General features: G+C 38.0%; 1 protein-coding gene and 1 pseudogene across 1 annotated transcript; both read left to right on the top strand.

The window, feature by feature from the left end:
* Positions 1 to 6,439: 6,439 nt before the first annotated feature.
* Positions 6,440 to 7,399, top strand: LOC138420565 (olfactory receptor 8U9). The gene has a single exon (XM_069553856.1). It carries the CDS (start codon positions 6,440 to 6,442, stop codon positions 7,397 to 7,399), a length of 960 nt encoding a protein of 319 aa, XP_069409957.1.
* A 2,885-nt stretch (positions 7,400 to 10,284) lies between these two features.
* Positions 10,285 to 11,245, top strand: LOC138420225 (olfactory receptor 5AL1-like; annotated as a pseudogene).
* Positions 11,246 to 17,558: the final 6,313 nt, after the last annotated feature.

The following is a 17,558-nucleotide window of genomic DNA, read 5'->3' as shown; positions in this document are numbered from 1 at the left end:
AAGAAAGTAGGGAAAACTGCTAGACCATTCAGGTATGACCTAAATCAAATCCCTTATGACTATACAGTGGAAATGAAATAGATTTAAGGGTCTAGATCTGATAGATAGAGTGCCTGATGAACTTGGAATGAGGTTCATGACATTGTACAGGAGACAGGGATCAAGACCATCCCCATGGAAAGGAAATCCAAAAAAGCAAAATGGCTGTCTAAGAAGGCCTTACAAATAGCTGTGAAAAGAAGAGAAGTAAAAAGAAAAGGAGAAAAGGAAAGATATGAGCATCTGAATGCAGAGTTTCAAAGAATAGCAAGAAGACATAAGAAAGCCTTCTTCAGTGATTAATGCAAAGAAATAGAGGAAAACAACAGAATGGGAAAGACTAGAGATCTCTTCAAGAAAATTAGAGATACCAAGGGAACATTTCATGCAAAGATGGGCTCGATAAAGGAAAGAAATGGTATGGACCTAAGAGAAGCAGAAGATATTAAGAAGAGGTGGCAAGAATACACGGAAGAGCTGTGCAAAATAGATCTTCACGACCCAGATAATCACGATGGTGTGATCACTAATCTAGAGCCAGACATCCTGGAATGTGAAGTCAAGTGGGCCTTAGAAAGCATCACTATGAACAAAGCTAGTGATGGTGATGGAATTCTAGTTGAGCTATTTCAAATCCTGAAAGATGATGCTGTGAAAGTACTGCACTCAATATGCCAGCAAATTTGGAAAACTCAGCAGTGACCACAGGTCTGGAAAAGGTCAGTTTTCATTCCAATCCCAAAGAAAGGCAATACCAAAGAATGCTCAAACAATTGCACTCATCTCAAATGCTAGTGAAATAATGCTCAAAATTCTCCAAGCCAGGCTTCAGCAATATGTGAACCGCGAACTTCCAGATGTTCAAGCTGGTTTTAGAAAAGGCAGAGGAACCAGAGATCAAATTGCCAACATCTGCTGGATCATCGAAAAAGCAAGAGAGTTCCAGAAAAACATCGATTTCTGCTTGATTGACTATGTTGAAGCCTTTGACTGTGTGAATCACAATAAACTGTGGAAAATTCTGAAAGAGATGGGAATACTAGACCACCTGACCTGCCTCTTGAGAAATCTGTATGCAGGTCAAGAAGCAACAATTAGAACTGGACATGGAACAACAGACTGGTTCCAAACAGGAAAAGGAGTACGTCAAGGCTGTATATCGTCACCCTGCTTATTTAACTTCTATGCAGAGTACATCACGAGAAACGCTGGGCTGGAAGAAACACAAGCTGGAATCAAGATTGCTGGGAGAAATATCGGTGACCTCAGATATGCAGATGACACCACCCTTATGGCAGAAAGTGAAGAGGAACTAAAAAACCTCTTGATGAAAGTGAAAGGGGAGAGTGAAAAAGTTGGCTTAAAGCTCAACATTCAGAAAACGAAGATCATGGCATCCGGTCCCATCACTTCATGGCAAATAGATGGGGAAAGAGTGGAAACAGTGTCAGACTTTATTTTTTGGGGCTCCAAAATCACTGCAGATGGTGATTGTAGCCATGAAATTAAAAGACGCTTACTCCTTGGAAGAAAAGTTATGACCAACCTAGATAGCATAATCGAAAGCAGAGACACGACTTTGCCGACTAAGGTCCGTCTAGTCAAGGCTATGGTTTTCCCTGTGGTCATGTATGGATGTGAGAGTTGGGCTGTGAAGAAGGATGAACTCTGAAGAATTGATGCTTTTGAACTGTGGTGTTGGAGAAGACTCTTGAGAGTCCCTTGGACTGCAGGGAGATCCAACCAGTCCATTCTGAAGGAGATCAGCCCTGGGATTTCTTTGGAAGGAATGATGCTAAAGCTGAAACTCCAGTACTTTGACCACCTCATGTGAAGAGTTGACTCATTGGAAAAGACTCTGATGCTGGTAGGGTTTGGGGCAGGAGGAGAAGGGGACGACAGAGGATGAGATGGCTGGATGCCATCACTGACTCGAAGCATGTGAATCTGAGTGAACTGTTGGAGTTGGTGATGGACAGGGAGGCCTGGCGTGTTGTGACTCATGGGGTCATAAAGAGTCGGACACGACTGAGCAACTGAACTGAACTGAATGCATATATATGGAATTTAGAAAGCTGGTAACAATAACCCTGTATGCGAGACAGCAAAAGAGACATAGATGTATAGAAAAGTCTTTTGGACTCTGTGGGAGAGGGCGAGGGTGGGATGATTTGGGAGAATGGCATTGAAATATTTATATTATCATATGTGAAACAAACTGCCAGTCCAAGTTCGATGCATGATACAGGATGCTTGGGGCTGGTGCACTGGGATGACCCAGAGGGACGGTATGGGGGGGGAGGAGGGAGGGGGGGTTCAGGATGGGGAACACATGTACACCTGAGGCGGATTCATGTCTATGTATGGCAAAATCAATGCAGTATTGTAAAGTAATAGCCTCCAATTAAAATAAATAAATTTATACTGAAAAAAATTATGGAGAAGGCAACAGAAATTGCTCTATATTGGAAAAATAAACATAATTCCACAGTTCCTTTCTCCGTCATCATCCCCTCCCACAAACCCAACAAAAACTGTTTCAATGTAGAGAATTATTGTTTCCATAAACATGCTGTCTTTGTCCATTCAAGCTATCATAACAAAATACTATAAAAATGAGTAATTTCTAACAATAGAAAGTTATTTTCTCATAATTTGGGGGGCTGGTAAGTCCAAGTCAAGGTCCTGATCAGTTTGGTTCTTTGTGTGAACCTTCTTGCTGCATTGTATGTGGCTGCTATCTAACTGTGCTCACCTCACATGGCCTATTCTGGGTGTGTGTGTGTGTGTATCAGAGAGTGTCATGTTTGTGTGTGTTTATGTGTAAAGAGTGAGGGAATAAACTAGTGTTTCTCCTTATAAGGCACGGATTTATCATGAGGATCCCATTCTCATTATCGCTTCTAACCCTAACTACCTAAGGACCATCTGCAAATATCATCACATTGGGTTTGGGCCCTTGATCTATGAATTTGGGGAGGATACAATTCAGTTTACAGCAGACACATTGTTTCCAAGTAAATTTTAAAACCATCTTCTATCTGTACACCCTTGTTGTAGACACAGAAGAGCTAAGAAAGCTCTCTGGGAGAGTGTTCTTTAGACTAGGTCACCAAGAAAATCGCGTAATGATGGCGAGAGACAACCTAAAGAGAAAATGAGCACTTCATGAACATTTCAAAGAATAGGACAATGATTTTCAGAAATAGATTCTTGGAGGAGTTGTATATTTATTTCTTTGAAAGATATGTAGTTAGAAAATTCACAAGGTAATTTTTATCTTTCTTCCAAGGATAGATTTAAATTCTTCTATTGAACAACAACAACCACATAACAATTAAAGCAACAAATAAATAAGAGTATTCAAAAACTAGAAAATCTTAGGGAATGACATCAAATGCAGAACTGTACACCTGAAGTTCTTCAAAACAGAATAGTAATGCTAATTGATCTCCAGCCTGCCTTGGGATCCCTTTGGGGTGTGGGCTCTAAGCTTGCTGATTATTTTACTTGCCTCCTACTCTAAGTAAGAAAGAACCCTTGGGATATGTCAGTGACAAAACCTTGCAGTTTCCTGCTGCCCAGACCTATTTGGAGAAGAAATAGGAACACAGTCTGCCCAGGTATAGTTTAGAAGAGTATATTTAAAAATTGGGTTACAAATGACAGTTTTAAAATGAATTAGAATAGAATAAATTTTAGAATAAAATATTTTGGATGACATTTTGGAAACAAGGGAAAGAATACCTCCTCTAATCTTATTTCAGTTGTGCATGTGGTATTATATAAAATGCGTATTTAGTAGTTTGGGATTAAAAAAATATTTGAAATCTCAAATATTTTGAGATTCAAATATTCAAAAAAAATTGAATAGAGATAGAATCTATTCAAACATTTAGACAAGTTAGGCACTTAACTGATTAGTTTGTAAACTATGTCAAGCCTCCTTTCCATTTTAGCAAATCTAGTCATTTTACCCAAAATGAGAGATAAGCACATTAAATTAAATCTTCATTGTGACCCTTAACATATTTGATACAAATAAAAGTATGAATTATGAACAGGGGCATAAATTGAAATAGCATGACAAAATTAATATTTAATTCATTATCACCAAGCATGTAGAAGGGGCTATATTAAGAAATGAATAAAGAATTCATGACTTCCACCCATGGAGTAGACAGTCTATCAAAAGAAGAAATATAGAAGCAGATGGAAATCATAAATTATATGTAAATAAATTACATATAAAATGTTTCCACAACATAAAAATGAAAACTGGTAAGTAACAGAGGAACTAGAATTTAAAGAATTCTCTTCTCAGGAAAGGTTGAGTTTTGATAGGCTTTGAAGAATAAATAGGGTTTTTTCTTCCAACTCATTAATTACCATTCACCTGGTAGACGTAAGTATGGGATAAGACACACAGGAAGTAGGGAAAAATGGAAAGGCATACTGTAACTGAGGACTGCAGAATAACTCTGTGTGTTGATTGCAGCATAAGACAGGTGAGTATGTAAAGTCTGAATATAAAAATCATGAGTTAGATCATAAAAGACCAAATATAATATACTTTCAAATATATTGTCAAATATATGCATGCGCTACCTTTAAGATAAGATAAAATGGCATGCTGAAGCATGTGTAGTTGCTAAACAATGAACTCTTAGCTGCTGTCTTGGAACTAGTAAACCAAACTTCCAATACAGTAATTGCTTGATTATTTTAAAGTGGAATTCATTTATTCGTGGGACCACTAACTAGGCTTTTAAACACTCTGATGACTTGCTTCATGTACTGATCAACACCATCAAAAATTATCTTCTTCCCATAGAAAGTTGTAGAAACATCCACACATGTACACTTAAAAATTATTTTTGATTTTGATAAAATAGGCACCACATTAAATTAGGAAATTAAGGAACAAACTGAATTTATGACATACTAAAATTAATGTATTTTGAGGGCGACAGAGCATTCAAATAAAGATCTCCCAATTTCATTCAGGGTTCTTTCTGCTGTGCCTTGCTTGGCATAAGTCTCAATGGAATGGCATTTTTCAACATTTATCTGTTAGAAAATCAGTTGTTCATTACTGAGGCTCTATTGTATTTTTTTTCTCATAGATGGAATAGAATAAGTGAAATAAAATATAAATTTTACATTGACTTCTTAATTTTTATTGGAGCATATTTTTTTATTGATTTACAATATTGTAATTTCTGCTGAACAGCAAAGTGACTCAGTTATACATATACATCTATCCAATCTTTTGCAGGTACTTTTCCATTTCGGAATATTGGGTGGATTTTATATACTCACATCGCTTATGCTGCAATCAACACAGTTGGGTACCCTGCATTATAAGGCAGATGCTTGTCAGTTCTCTAATAGAGAGTGGGCTCCCGCATCAGAAGAACACTAGTTTGAAAGCCCTGTGTTACAGACAGGCTGTCTGAGCTTACTTCAGTTGCTTTACCTCTCAATGTTTCTTTCCTGTCTAAAAGATGGGAATATCAGAACCAGAGTAGGACTTCCCTCGTGGTCCAGTGGTTAGGAATCCACCTGCCAATGCAGGGGACATGAGTTTGATACCTGGTCCAGGAAGATCCCACAATGCCACGGGGCAGCTGAGCCCATGTGACCAAACTACTGAGCCAGTGTTCTGCAACAAGGAAAGCCAGCGAAATGAGAGGCCTGGGCACCACACAGAAGGGTAGCCCTGGTCACTGCAAGCTGAGAAAGCCTGAGTGCACTGAGGAAGACCAGGGCAGTCAAATAAAAAATATTATATTATATTTTTTAAAATAACAACCCATGAGGTAGCCATAGTCCTTCATAAAGTTGCCCATTTCCAGCATTTGCATTATTAACACATTCGTGAAGACTACGAAGCAATCAATGGTGGCCTCCCTGCAATAAGTGCTGAGTATAGAATACATGGCTAGAGCGTGCTGCTCATGGCTCTGTCAGCACTGCGACAATGTGGGGTTTGCATCACATATGCAAGTCTGTCAGAGTGATGTCACTGCAGGGGGTCATTTTCCTTTATAGTATTAATGTTAAGATATTTTTGATAAAAGCAATAGCTTTAATGTTTTGAAAAAAATAATGTTAAATTTTAAACAATGTAAGAGCTTTGAGGAAAGAGTCAGTGTGGACTGAATCCTATCTACAGCTGTTAATTTCATAAAATGCACTTGATTTGGGGGAGATAAATATGTCTCTCCTATAAAACATCTCCGTTTACTCTGTCTCATCACCAGACTCAAGGATGCTAGCACTTTTACTGTTAGCATTTTCATGTGGATTATACCAATTGCTTTAAAGGATATTAAGACTTGAATTTAATTATGTTGGATTTCATTATCCTCTCTTCATCCAGACATACTGAAGACACATGATCCAGATAAATTGCACTGAGGTGACGGAATTTGTTCTCGCGGGCCTCACAGATCGTCAGGAGTTGAAGATGCCCCTCTTTGTGCTGTTCTTATCCATCTACCTCTTCACAGTAGCAGGCAACCTGGGTCTGATCCTAGTCATCAGAACAGATTCAAGACTCCACACACCAATGTACTTCTTTCTTAGTAACTTGGCTTTTGTTGATTTCTGTTATTCTTCTGTCATTACACCCAAAATGCTGGGGAGTTTCTTGTACAAACAAAATGTTATCCCTTTCAATGGATGTGCTGCCCAGCTGGGCTGTTTCCTGGCCTTCATGACTGCCGAGTGTTTGCTACTGGCTTCCATGGCCTATGACCGGTATGTGGCCGTCTGTAACCCTCTCCTCTATATGGTCGTAATGTCCCCAGGCGTCTGCGTTCAGCTTGTGGCTGTCCCCTATGGCTACAGCTTCCTGGTCGCCCTATTTCATGCCATCCTCACCTTTCACCTCTCCTACTGCCATTCCAATATCATCAATCATTTCTATTGCGACAACATGCCTCTTCTCAGGCTCACTAGGTCAGACACTCACTCCAAGCAGCTATGGATTTTTGCCTGCGCTGGTCTCATGTTCATCTCTTCCCTTCTCATTGTCTTTGTCTCCTATGTGTACATTGCTTCCGCCATCCTGAAGATGCGCTCCGCTGCAGGCAGACGCAAGGCTTTTTCTACCTGTGGCTCCCACATGCTGGCAGTCACCATATTCTATGGAACCCTCATCTTTATGTACTTACAGCCAAGTTCTAATCATTCCCTTGACACAGATAAGATGGCCTCTGTCTTCTATACGGTGATCATTCCCATGTTGAACCCTTTACTCTACAGCCTGAGGAATAAGGAAGTGAAAGCTGCCCTGAAAAAAGTCATCATGAATAGAAACCAGGCTTTTATGTTCATGAAATTAAGAAAGTGACTTGAATGAATAAAAACGGAATTTTCTTCACAGTCTGATTTTTTTTCTCTTAAGCTACCAAAATGCCTATTCTTAATACTGGATTTCTACATGTATGTGCATTGTGCAATAAAATTTTCTAAAGATTTTCACTTAGAATGAGATTTCAGATATAAAAGTGCCCATTAGAATTTTTTGCCAATTCTCTCATTTTCAAATGAAATTATATTTTAAAAAATAATTCTTTGCTCCATAAGAATTTATACCAATGTTTTTTTTATTTCTCAAATGAATAATTGCATAACAAATCATTATCTGGATATATAACTAGTTATAGGACAAAGGTTTCACCTTTCCACCACTTTAAAATCCCTGGTTCAGGATTCTCCAGTTCCATTAATCATATCCCATATAAAGAACAAAGATACACGTTGTACTTCTTTCCCTGATTTGCTAGTTTCTTCAAAAAATAAAATGTTATAGAACTATTCCATAAATCAAGTATACCCAATAAAAATAATTTTAAATTATGAATGAACTCATAAAACTTCTCCATATTTATACATTTAACAAGTTGTATTTATTTATTTTTCAAATTGTCTTTGTTCGGAAGAATAATACATCCAAAGTTTACCTTAGTCACTGCTTTAAGATGGCCTGACACCTGGTTTGATCTCTGAAGACTAATTTTTAAGTGAACTTCTTTTTTAAAAGCCTATGAGATCTTGTTATATTTTTTCAAGTTATCTAAAAAACATGTAACTCAAGAAGGGAATCCCAGGGGAATCATATATTCTAAATTAATATACACAAAATAATTGAAACGTCATAGATCATTTTTCAGTAGCAAGGATCCTATGCAATTACACTGGGCAGATCTCAGGTAAGTTGGTCATCACTGGATAAGGTATAGTTTATAATGTGATGAGCATACTAGCCAATGCAGCCTAGCTTGGAAAGGAACACATGCCTTGTAGTCAAAGGATGGACTTGAACTGTGTGTGGGCTTCCTGTAGCTTATTTGTCAATTAAATAAAGACAGCATTACAAAGTTTGGAGTCTTCTAAAATATTGAATACACAGAAGAGTAATAATAAATCATAAGCATTTGCACATCATCTCTTTTGCTAAAGAACCTTAATTCTAGTCCCAACTGTACTGTACGTGAGAGGCCAATTTATAAATGAGGATTAACGTAGACAACAGATAACTGTGATATAGATAGATAGATATAGATATACAGGCATGCACATACAATTTCAGATAACTGTAATGATAACTGAACAGTTTGCAATTACACAGGAAATGGTTTTGAGTTTGTAATTTGCATGTCATTTTAATATATATTAATGAATGTATATAGGTATATGTGTGTGTGTATGTGTGTGTGTGTTCAGTTGCTCAGTTACGTCTGACTCTTTGCAACCCAATGGACAGTAGCCCACCATGGCTGCTCTGTCCATGGAATTGTCTCGGCAAGAGTACAGGAGCGTGTTGTCATTACCTACTCCAGCGGATCTTCCTGACCAAATAATCGAATCTGTATCTCCTGCATCTCCTGAGCTGGCAGGCAGATTCTTCATCACTAGCACCACCTGTGAAGACCATACGTGTGAGAGTGTGTGTGTGTGTATGCCATTTGAATGTTTAATGAAACATAACCAGAGAAAGGAAATATAGTACACATTTCGGTGAATCATAGAGATACAGGGTTGACTTAATCTACAGCTCTCAAAAGTTTCTCTTTTTGTCTTTGCTTTAAACACATTTATCCACTATTTGAACATTTCAGTGGTTCCTGCAGCAAATTTTGAGTCTCTATTCTATATACTCAAAGCCTGTCATTAATGTCTTTGAATTCACACTGTCCTGTCTTGGCAAGATGGAGCTTTTACCAGGACATAGCTCTTCAATTAAAGACCATAGATTCCCTGGTGTCTGAAAGCCCAAATCTGAATGCTAGATCTGATCTTTGAGGAGTCAAAACATCTCAGACACTTATGTACGCCTCCATCTCTTCAACACTGTGAAGGTGAAATGGATATCGAAGACTAAATCTGTTGTCATGAGACCAAGACTACAGATGAATTCCTTTTCTAAATGTCATTCTACCAAAAATAATGTGAAACTATGAATTTATTTGACTTAAACATAAATAGCATGAATATATAAGATGAATATAGCAATTTAATATTGCTAAGCTCAATATTAAATTAGGCTTTATGTTTAAATGTTTTGTTTATCATATGAAGTGGAATTCTGAAAACTATGTTTTCACTTTTCTTTGAAGTTTCACATTTTTGTGAAAATTATGCTATAATTTTCATTACATAGCATTCTATCTATTGTAATAGAAGACATTGTCACAATCATAAAAAATTCAATATTATCTTTTTACTAAACATATTAGTTTAGATACACTTTAATACTATATACATAACTATATTTCACCTTTTCCTTCATTACATTGGCTAGCACATTAAGCATAACATTTAGGAAGAGTCATGATTGTCTTAATTCTAGTTGAAATGCCTTGTGTTTCATCTTAATATATTACTCTCTTAATATATTCATGGCCATCTCTTTAACTCTTGAAATATTTATCCTGCTATACTACCTATGATGCTGGAAGTTTGTGTACATGATATCCTATATTTTAATTCAAAATATTCTGTCTTCCTTAACAAATATCCTGACTACTGAGTGTGTTGGAATTCTTGCCTGCAGCAAATCCCTTCAAATCCAAAGCAGGCAGCACTGAAATCCGAGGGGGGCCCGTTGACCACTGAGGATTTATCTTTCCAATATGGTCACCATAAAATAAGCATGAGCGAGGTCCTTAATCCACAACGTGAAAGATTATCTGCAATGGATGTTCTGCAGCTAACAGTGTGATATGCTTCTATATGCAATTCAGGGCCAAACACAATAATTCACAAGTAACTGAATTCATCCTCTGGGGACTCACAGACAGTCCTGAGCTTCAGGCCCTTCTTTTTGGGATCTTTTTAGTGATCTACTTAATTAGTGGCATGGGTAATCTTGGATTAATCACGCTAATTCGTGTCAGTCCTCAGCTTCATACAGCTATGTATTATTTCCTTAGCCACTTAGCTTTTGTTGATTTTTCCTATACCTCCTCAGTCACTCCTAACACTCTGGTGAACTTCCTCCAAGAAACTAAAAGGATATCCTTACCTGCTTGTGCCATTCAATTGTTTTGCTTTATCATGTTTGTGGTTTGTGAATTTTATATGTTCTCAGTCATGGCTTATGACAGGTATGTGGCCATTTGTAATCCTTTACTCTATACCATTGTCGTGAACAAAAGGGTCTGTATTCAGATGGTGCTTAGCACATATCTATATAGCTTTTCCGTGGGACTCCTACAAGCAGTTCTTACATTCCACTTACCTTTCTGCCATTCAAATGTAATAAATCACTTCTACTGTGATGATGTCCCCTTGGTTGCCCTGGCCTGTCATGAAACCCATCACAAATACATCAAAAAGTTGCTATTGTTCACACTTGCTGGGTTCAATATCTTTTTCTCTCTTTTCATCGTCCTTGTCTCCTATGTATTCATTCTATTTGCCATTCTAAGGATTAAATCAGCTGAAGGCAGAAAAAAAGGCATTTTCTACTTGCGCTTCCCACTTGACTTCCATCACTATATTTTATGGTCCGATCATCTTCATGTATATGCAACCAGAAACAAGCCATTCCTTGCATACTGATAAAATATCTTCTGTATTCTATATAGTGGTAATTCCCATGCTGAGTCCTCTCATATACAGCCTGAGGAACACGGAAGTAAAAAATGCTTTGAAGAGAACTATGGGAGAAGTGTATTCTACTATAATATAAGTGATCCATGCTTTAACTGAAAGCCTTCACATTTTGGATATCTCCCCAAAAAGCAAATAAACAAAAAACAAATAGTTTTTCTGCATGATCACGCCTTTAGTAACATGCTTTCTAACACTGCAATATTTAAAAAGTGAAAGTGATAGTGTTGTTCAACTATTTGCTGCCCCGTGGACTGTAACCTGCCAGGCTCCTCTGCCCAAGGAATCCTCCAGGCAAGAAGACTGGAGTGAGTTCCATTCCCTTCTCCTGTGGATCTTCCTGACACAGGGATGGAGCCAATCTCCCGCATTGCCAGCAGATTCTTTACCATCTGAGCCACCAAGTGAAAGTTAATATTAATACAGAAGATACACTTAGTTTCTAATTTTATTTTTATTATTTTGTAAATTATAACTTCTGATAATGCTGAATATGCATTGGAAAGACTGATGCTGAAACTCCAATATTTTTGGCCAACTGATGTGAAGGGCTGATTCACTGGAAAAGACCCTGATGCTTGTAAAGATTGAAGGCAGTAAGATAAGAGAACGACAGAGGATGAGATGGTTGGATAGCATCCTCAACTCAACGGACGTGAGTCTGAGCAAACTTCAGGAGACGATGAAGGACAGGGAAGCCTGGAGTGCTATGGTCTATGGGGTTGCAAAGGGTTGGACATGGTTAGTGATTGAACTACAACAGCAATATTGAAAGATATGAGGCTGAAATAAGTTCAGTTTCAAATAGTGGGTTAAATTTTCTTTTGTAGATCACTCTTTTTTTCATGGTGGAATTTTGACTTGAATTCTTCAATTCATAAATTATACATGATAAAAAATCATATCATCTTTAGATTACTAAAGCAGCTTTCAATTATTAGTATGGTATAAAATACACTCATACACAAACACATACACACACACACACACACACACGCATGAGTAAGAAGAATCTGAAAAGAACTGTTGATTCTAAAACTCTAGCACAGACACAGATACCAACACGGACAGAAAATCTGACTTAAAAAGACTGAAACAGTAACTTGAATTTTAACAAGGGAAGCATGTCCTTCTGCAAAGAGTAAGGTCTATAGATCCAATAATATAGTTAATTTGCTGATTTTTACTGAAATTATTTGGTCTTTGAAGAACGCCCTTGCTTTGAGTAATATACACCTATGACCATATGAAAATAATTACACTGAATATATAAACAGACTTGGAGAAAATAATTATTTTAACAAGACTAATGAGCAGAATATACATTTCCATTTATTTTTTCTTTAATTTTATTCATAAATGTCATTGATCTCTGAGAAAATTCTTTGGCTAGATTTATTCCCAGATATCTTATTCTTTTTATTCAATTGTTAATGAGATTGTTTTCTTAATTCTTCTGATGATTCATTATCACTATATAGAAGTATAACAGATTTTTATTTATTAAATTTGTGTCCAACAACTTTATTCATTGGTGAGTTTTCTCAGTATTTTGGTGACCTCTTGGAATGTTTTATACAGAATATCATATCATCTGCCACTATTCCTTTTAAAAAGAAGATATTTCATTGAGGGTTTTTGCATCTATGTCCATCATGGATATTAACCTGTAATTATCTCTTTTGGTAATGTCTTTATCTGGTTTTGGTATCAAGGCAATGCCTGCCTTATAAAATGAGGTTGCAGGGAAATGCAAATTAAAACCACAGTGAGATATTGCCTCACATCTGTCAGAATGACTATTACCAAAATGTAACAAATAACAAATGCTGCCAATAAAATAGAGAGGACACCCTTGCACACTGTTGATACAGAAACTACCGAAAGGAATAGGAGATTCCTCAAAAAATTAATAGTAGATGTCATGTGATCAGAACTCCATATCTGGGTGTCTTTCTAAAGGAGACAAGACAGTAATTTGAAAAGATATATACACCTTTATGTTCACTGCAGAATTATTTACAATAAGCGATTTATGAAAGTACCATAAATATCCATCCAAAAAAATGAAATTTTACTCAGCCATTAAAAAAAAAAGAATGAAATCCTGTCATTTGTGACAATGTGGGTTAACCAGGGGGTATTATGCTAAGTGAAATGTCAGATAGAAAAAGACAAATACCATACAATTAAACTGCCATGTGAAATCTAAAAAAAACACAGAATAAAACAGAGAATAAGTAGTTTCTTGAAGAAAGTGGAGTGGGGAGATGTGTGAACTAGGTGAGAGACCTTAAGAAGTACAAACTTCCAGTTACAAAATAAATGAGTCACTGTCTGAAATGCAGCCAGCATGGGCAATATAATCAATTACATTGCAATACATGTGTGTACGGTAACAGACAGTAACTAGACAGATCATGGAACAGACAGTAACTAGACAAATATTTCGTAACATGTAAGAGTATTCAGTCACTATGTTGGGCAGATGGAACCAACATAGTGCTGTAAGTCAGTTATTTTGTTATCGTTGTTCAGTTGCCCAGTTGTGTCCGACTCTTTGCAATCCTCTTGATTACAACACCCCAGGCTTCCCTGTCCCTCACCGTCTCCTGGAGTTGGCCCAAGTTCAAGTCCATTGCATCAGTGATGCCATCCAGCCATCTCATCCTCTGATGCCCTCTTCTCCTTCTTCCCTCGATCTTTACTCAAATCAGTGACTTTTCCGATGAGTCAACTATATGCATCAGTTCAGTTCACCTCAGTCACTCAGTCGTGTCCGACTCTTTGCGATCCCATGGACTGCAGCACGCCAGGCTTCCCTGTCCATCGCCAACTCCCAGAGCTTGCTCAAACTCATGTCCATCAAGTCGATGATGTCACACAACCATCTCATCCTCTGTTGTCCACTTCTCCTCCTGCCTTCAATCTTTCCCAGCATCAGGGTCTTTTCAAATGAGTCAGTTCTTTGCATCAGGTGGCCAAATTATTGGAGCTTTAGCTTCAGTATCAGTCCCTCCAATGAGTAACCAGGACTGATTTCCTTTAGGATGGATTGGTTTGATCTCCTTGCAGTCCAATGGACTCTCAAGAGTCTTCTCCAACACCACAGTTTCAAAGCATCAATCTTTCAGCTCTCAGCTTTTTTTATGGTCCAACTCTCACATCAGATGACCAAAACACTGGAGCTTCAGCTTCAGCATCACTCCTTTCAATGAGTATTCTATAATTCAACTTAAAAAAAAAAAAAAGAAAAGAAAAAGTAGGCACTGGGGTAAAAGCAAATGAAGGTTATCTCTAAGAATGCAGATTATAGGTGATGGTTAATTTTTACTTTAGGTTTTTCTGTGTTTCAATTTGTGGGCAATGAAAAGTATTGTTTATATAATTGGAGAGAAGACAATAAATGTTATAAAAAATAGTATATAAAATAAAGAGACATCATGTCTTTGACAATCAAAGAGTTAAAAGAAAAAAAACGTGTTAAAATGGTTAATATTTAAGGAATATGGGCGAAGGTTGTACCCGAATTCTTTGTAATATATAAGCATGTTTTCTTGAAACTCTGAATTTATGTCAAAATAAAAAGTTAAATAAGTCATCTAGCATTTGCTATTTAATTTTAATTTAATGCTTTAACTGAATAATATTTTTAACATATTTCTTATTTTGATGTTCTGGTTCATAATCCTTTGTAACTTTAAAAGGCTATAACTTCTTGCCAGTAATACTTAAAAGTAATATATCTTTCCTTAAGAAAATAAACAAAACAATTCATGCATCTTCTCTGTTGTGTAAAAGTTTATTTTAACACAATTGCCTTTTGTTTTATAAGGGCTTATTACTAAGATTGTAGTTTTCATTTGTCACAATCTGTCACAAAGCAATATACCATACTTTCTTAGAAAACTTTAAATTGCAATTTTGTACAATATTTTTAAATGGCTGTATATTTGTTAGTAACTTTATGATCAGCCTTAAAATTATAGCCAAAGTAATGAATATATCAAGTTCTTTTCTCAAGTATTCAACTCTTTTAAGTTAGGAGGATAAATACAGCTGTTTTAGACTCAGTTTCACTACTTCATGTTGGGAGGTCAAGTATTACAGAGGAAAACCAACCTTTGTATCCACTGTTTCATTTTTATTGTGCCTCCTGGCCCAAGCAGAGAAGGCTTAAATCATAGCCACCACCTGTCAGATTCCGCGTCACTTCCACAGATTCCACTGCATCTGCATAGTACACAGTGTGTACTATGTGCTGTGTACTCCTAAGATGAGTCTTCTCAAGTATATTTCAAGATATTATAGACTCATGGTGATGATCTATAAAAGGTAATTCAAAGCTGAAATAAGTTTTAAAAATGGTTTATGATACAGTCTCTTGCTTGAAGGCACAATTCCTGTTAGCATAAAAAGAACTGATGTGTTTACATTCTTTATTTATTAAGGTAACATTGGTTTATAATATTATATAAGTTTCAAGTGTACAACATTATATTTCCACGTCTGCATACACACAGCACAAGAAAAGGGAGGTTACATGTATATGCCTGCATGTGTTTTCAGTTGTTTTAGTTCTGTCTCTTTCTGACCCCATGGACTGTAGCTCACCAGGCTCCTCTGTCCTTGGGATTCTCCAGGCGAGAATACTGGAGTGGGTTGCCATTTCCTCCTTCAGGGGAACTTCCCCACTCAGGGATCAAACCCATGACTCTTGTATCTCCTGCATTGCAGGTATATTCTTTACCACTGGAATAGGCACCCCTCTCCAGTATTCTTACCTGGAAATCTCCATGGACAGAGGAGCCTGGTGGATTACATTCCACGGGGTTGCAAAGAACCGGATATGACAGAGCAAACGTATACAAAATCACAAGATTCCAAAACACAGGGTGAGGTCAACCTTCATATAAACCTCAAACATGCTCTTCAGGATCCAACCCGAGCCCCCGAAAATTTCCCCCAATGTGTAGTATATTTTAGAAAGGCAGATGCCTTTTCACCTGAAATTTTTTCAGTGACCTTCCCTGTTGTCTCGTGGCGTTAATCCAGTACATCAGGATATGTTAGATTGCAGGGACTTCATCTTATCCCACTTGGAGAAAGTCTAAGACAAATTTACCAGCAACCACTACTTGCTTCCACTGTGTGTGGCCACAAACCTCTCTCTATGCAACTTTCTATGTGGCAGGCTAAATAGCAAGGACATTGGCAACAGCCCAGGAACCAAAAATACAATATTTAATACATAGTAAGTTTTTTTCAAGGAATTCAGAATGTTTCATTTAAAACAAGCTCCTGACCTTTGCTCCATCAGAGCTCTGGTCCCCGTGTCTTTCTCTCTCTCTCCCTCTCTTTTTCAGGCTGATCCCCTGGAGCGCAGAGGCTCTCTGAGTTCACTTTCCTGCCTGGGCTTCTAAGACCCTCTCGAGAAGGTGCTCTGCGCCTTCACCCCATCTAGAGGGCGCCTGAGGCCTTTGTGAACACAGCAAGCTCTGTGCAGGGGCTTTATTGGCTTTCTGTGTAAACCAAGGAATATCAGCCTCTTTCTCTCCTTTACTTTCTTATCGTCGACTCCAGACCACCAGGTTCCGTTCCATTAAAGGACCTCAACAAGTGGCGCCCAGAACAGGGACTTGGTACACGTAGGCAGATTCTCAGACGGAGTGACCCAAGAGCCTATTGAGGCTGATTGGACCCAATGGGGCCCCTGGCATTCAAAATGAAGATGAAACAAGAACCCCAGGAAGAAGAAATCCCAATATGGGCTGCTGCTGCTGCTAAGTCGCTTCAGTCGTGTTCGACTCTGTGCGATCCCATAGACAGCAGCCCACCAGGCTCCCCAGTCCCTGGGATTCTCCAGACAAGAACACTGGAGTGGGTTGCCACTTCCTTCTCCAATGCATGAAAGTGAAAAGTCAAAGTGAAGTCTCTCAGTCGTGTCCAACTCTTCAGCCTACCAGGCTCCTCCATCCATGGGATTTTCCAGGCAAGAGTACTGGAGCCAATATGGGCTGTGTCTGCTCTAAAGAACTCCAGAAAGCACCGCCCTTAGCAGCATCACCCCGATGATCTCCTCACTTGGAGACAAATAAAACCCTACTAATCAAGCTGAAAATTTGGTGTCTTAACAGGGATTGCCTCCGAGTCCTGAATACATTCTCCTGGCAATGCTCAGTCTTTTGGCCTGTACCTTCCCCCCTCCCCACCCCCACCCCCCGCGTCTGACTAATACCCAACCCCCCTCTATTACAGGTGATCGAATGGAAGGAGAGAGGACCAATCATTTCAACTAATGACTCTATGCATATGCTTTCTCCCTAGAACAGGAAAGGGCCCTCACACCTTGGGCAGGAAAGAAAACTAATTAACATTTCTTTAGGCTTGAA

The sequence above is a fragment of the Ovis canadensis genome, chromosome 15 (genome assembly GCF_042477335.2).
Source record: "Ovis canadensis isolate MfBH-ARS-UI-01 breed Bighorn chromosome 15, ARS-UI_OviCan_v2, whole genome shotgun sequence".
Lineage (NCBI taxonomy): Eukaryota > Metazoa > Chordata > Mammalia > Artiodactyla > Bovidae > Ovis > Ovis canadensis.
This window is presented reverse-complemented; position numbering and strand designations above follow the sequence as displayed.

Excerpts from the sequence above, each read along its gene's own strand:
- LOC138420565 (XM_069553856.1), top strand. The coding sequence starts at position 6,440 with ATGATCCAGATAAATTGCACTGAGGTGACGGAATTTGTTCTCGCGGGC.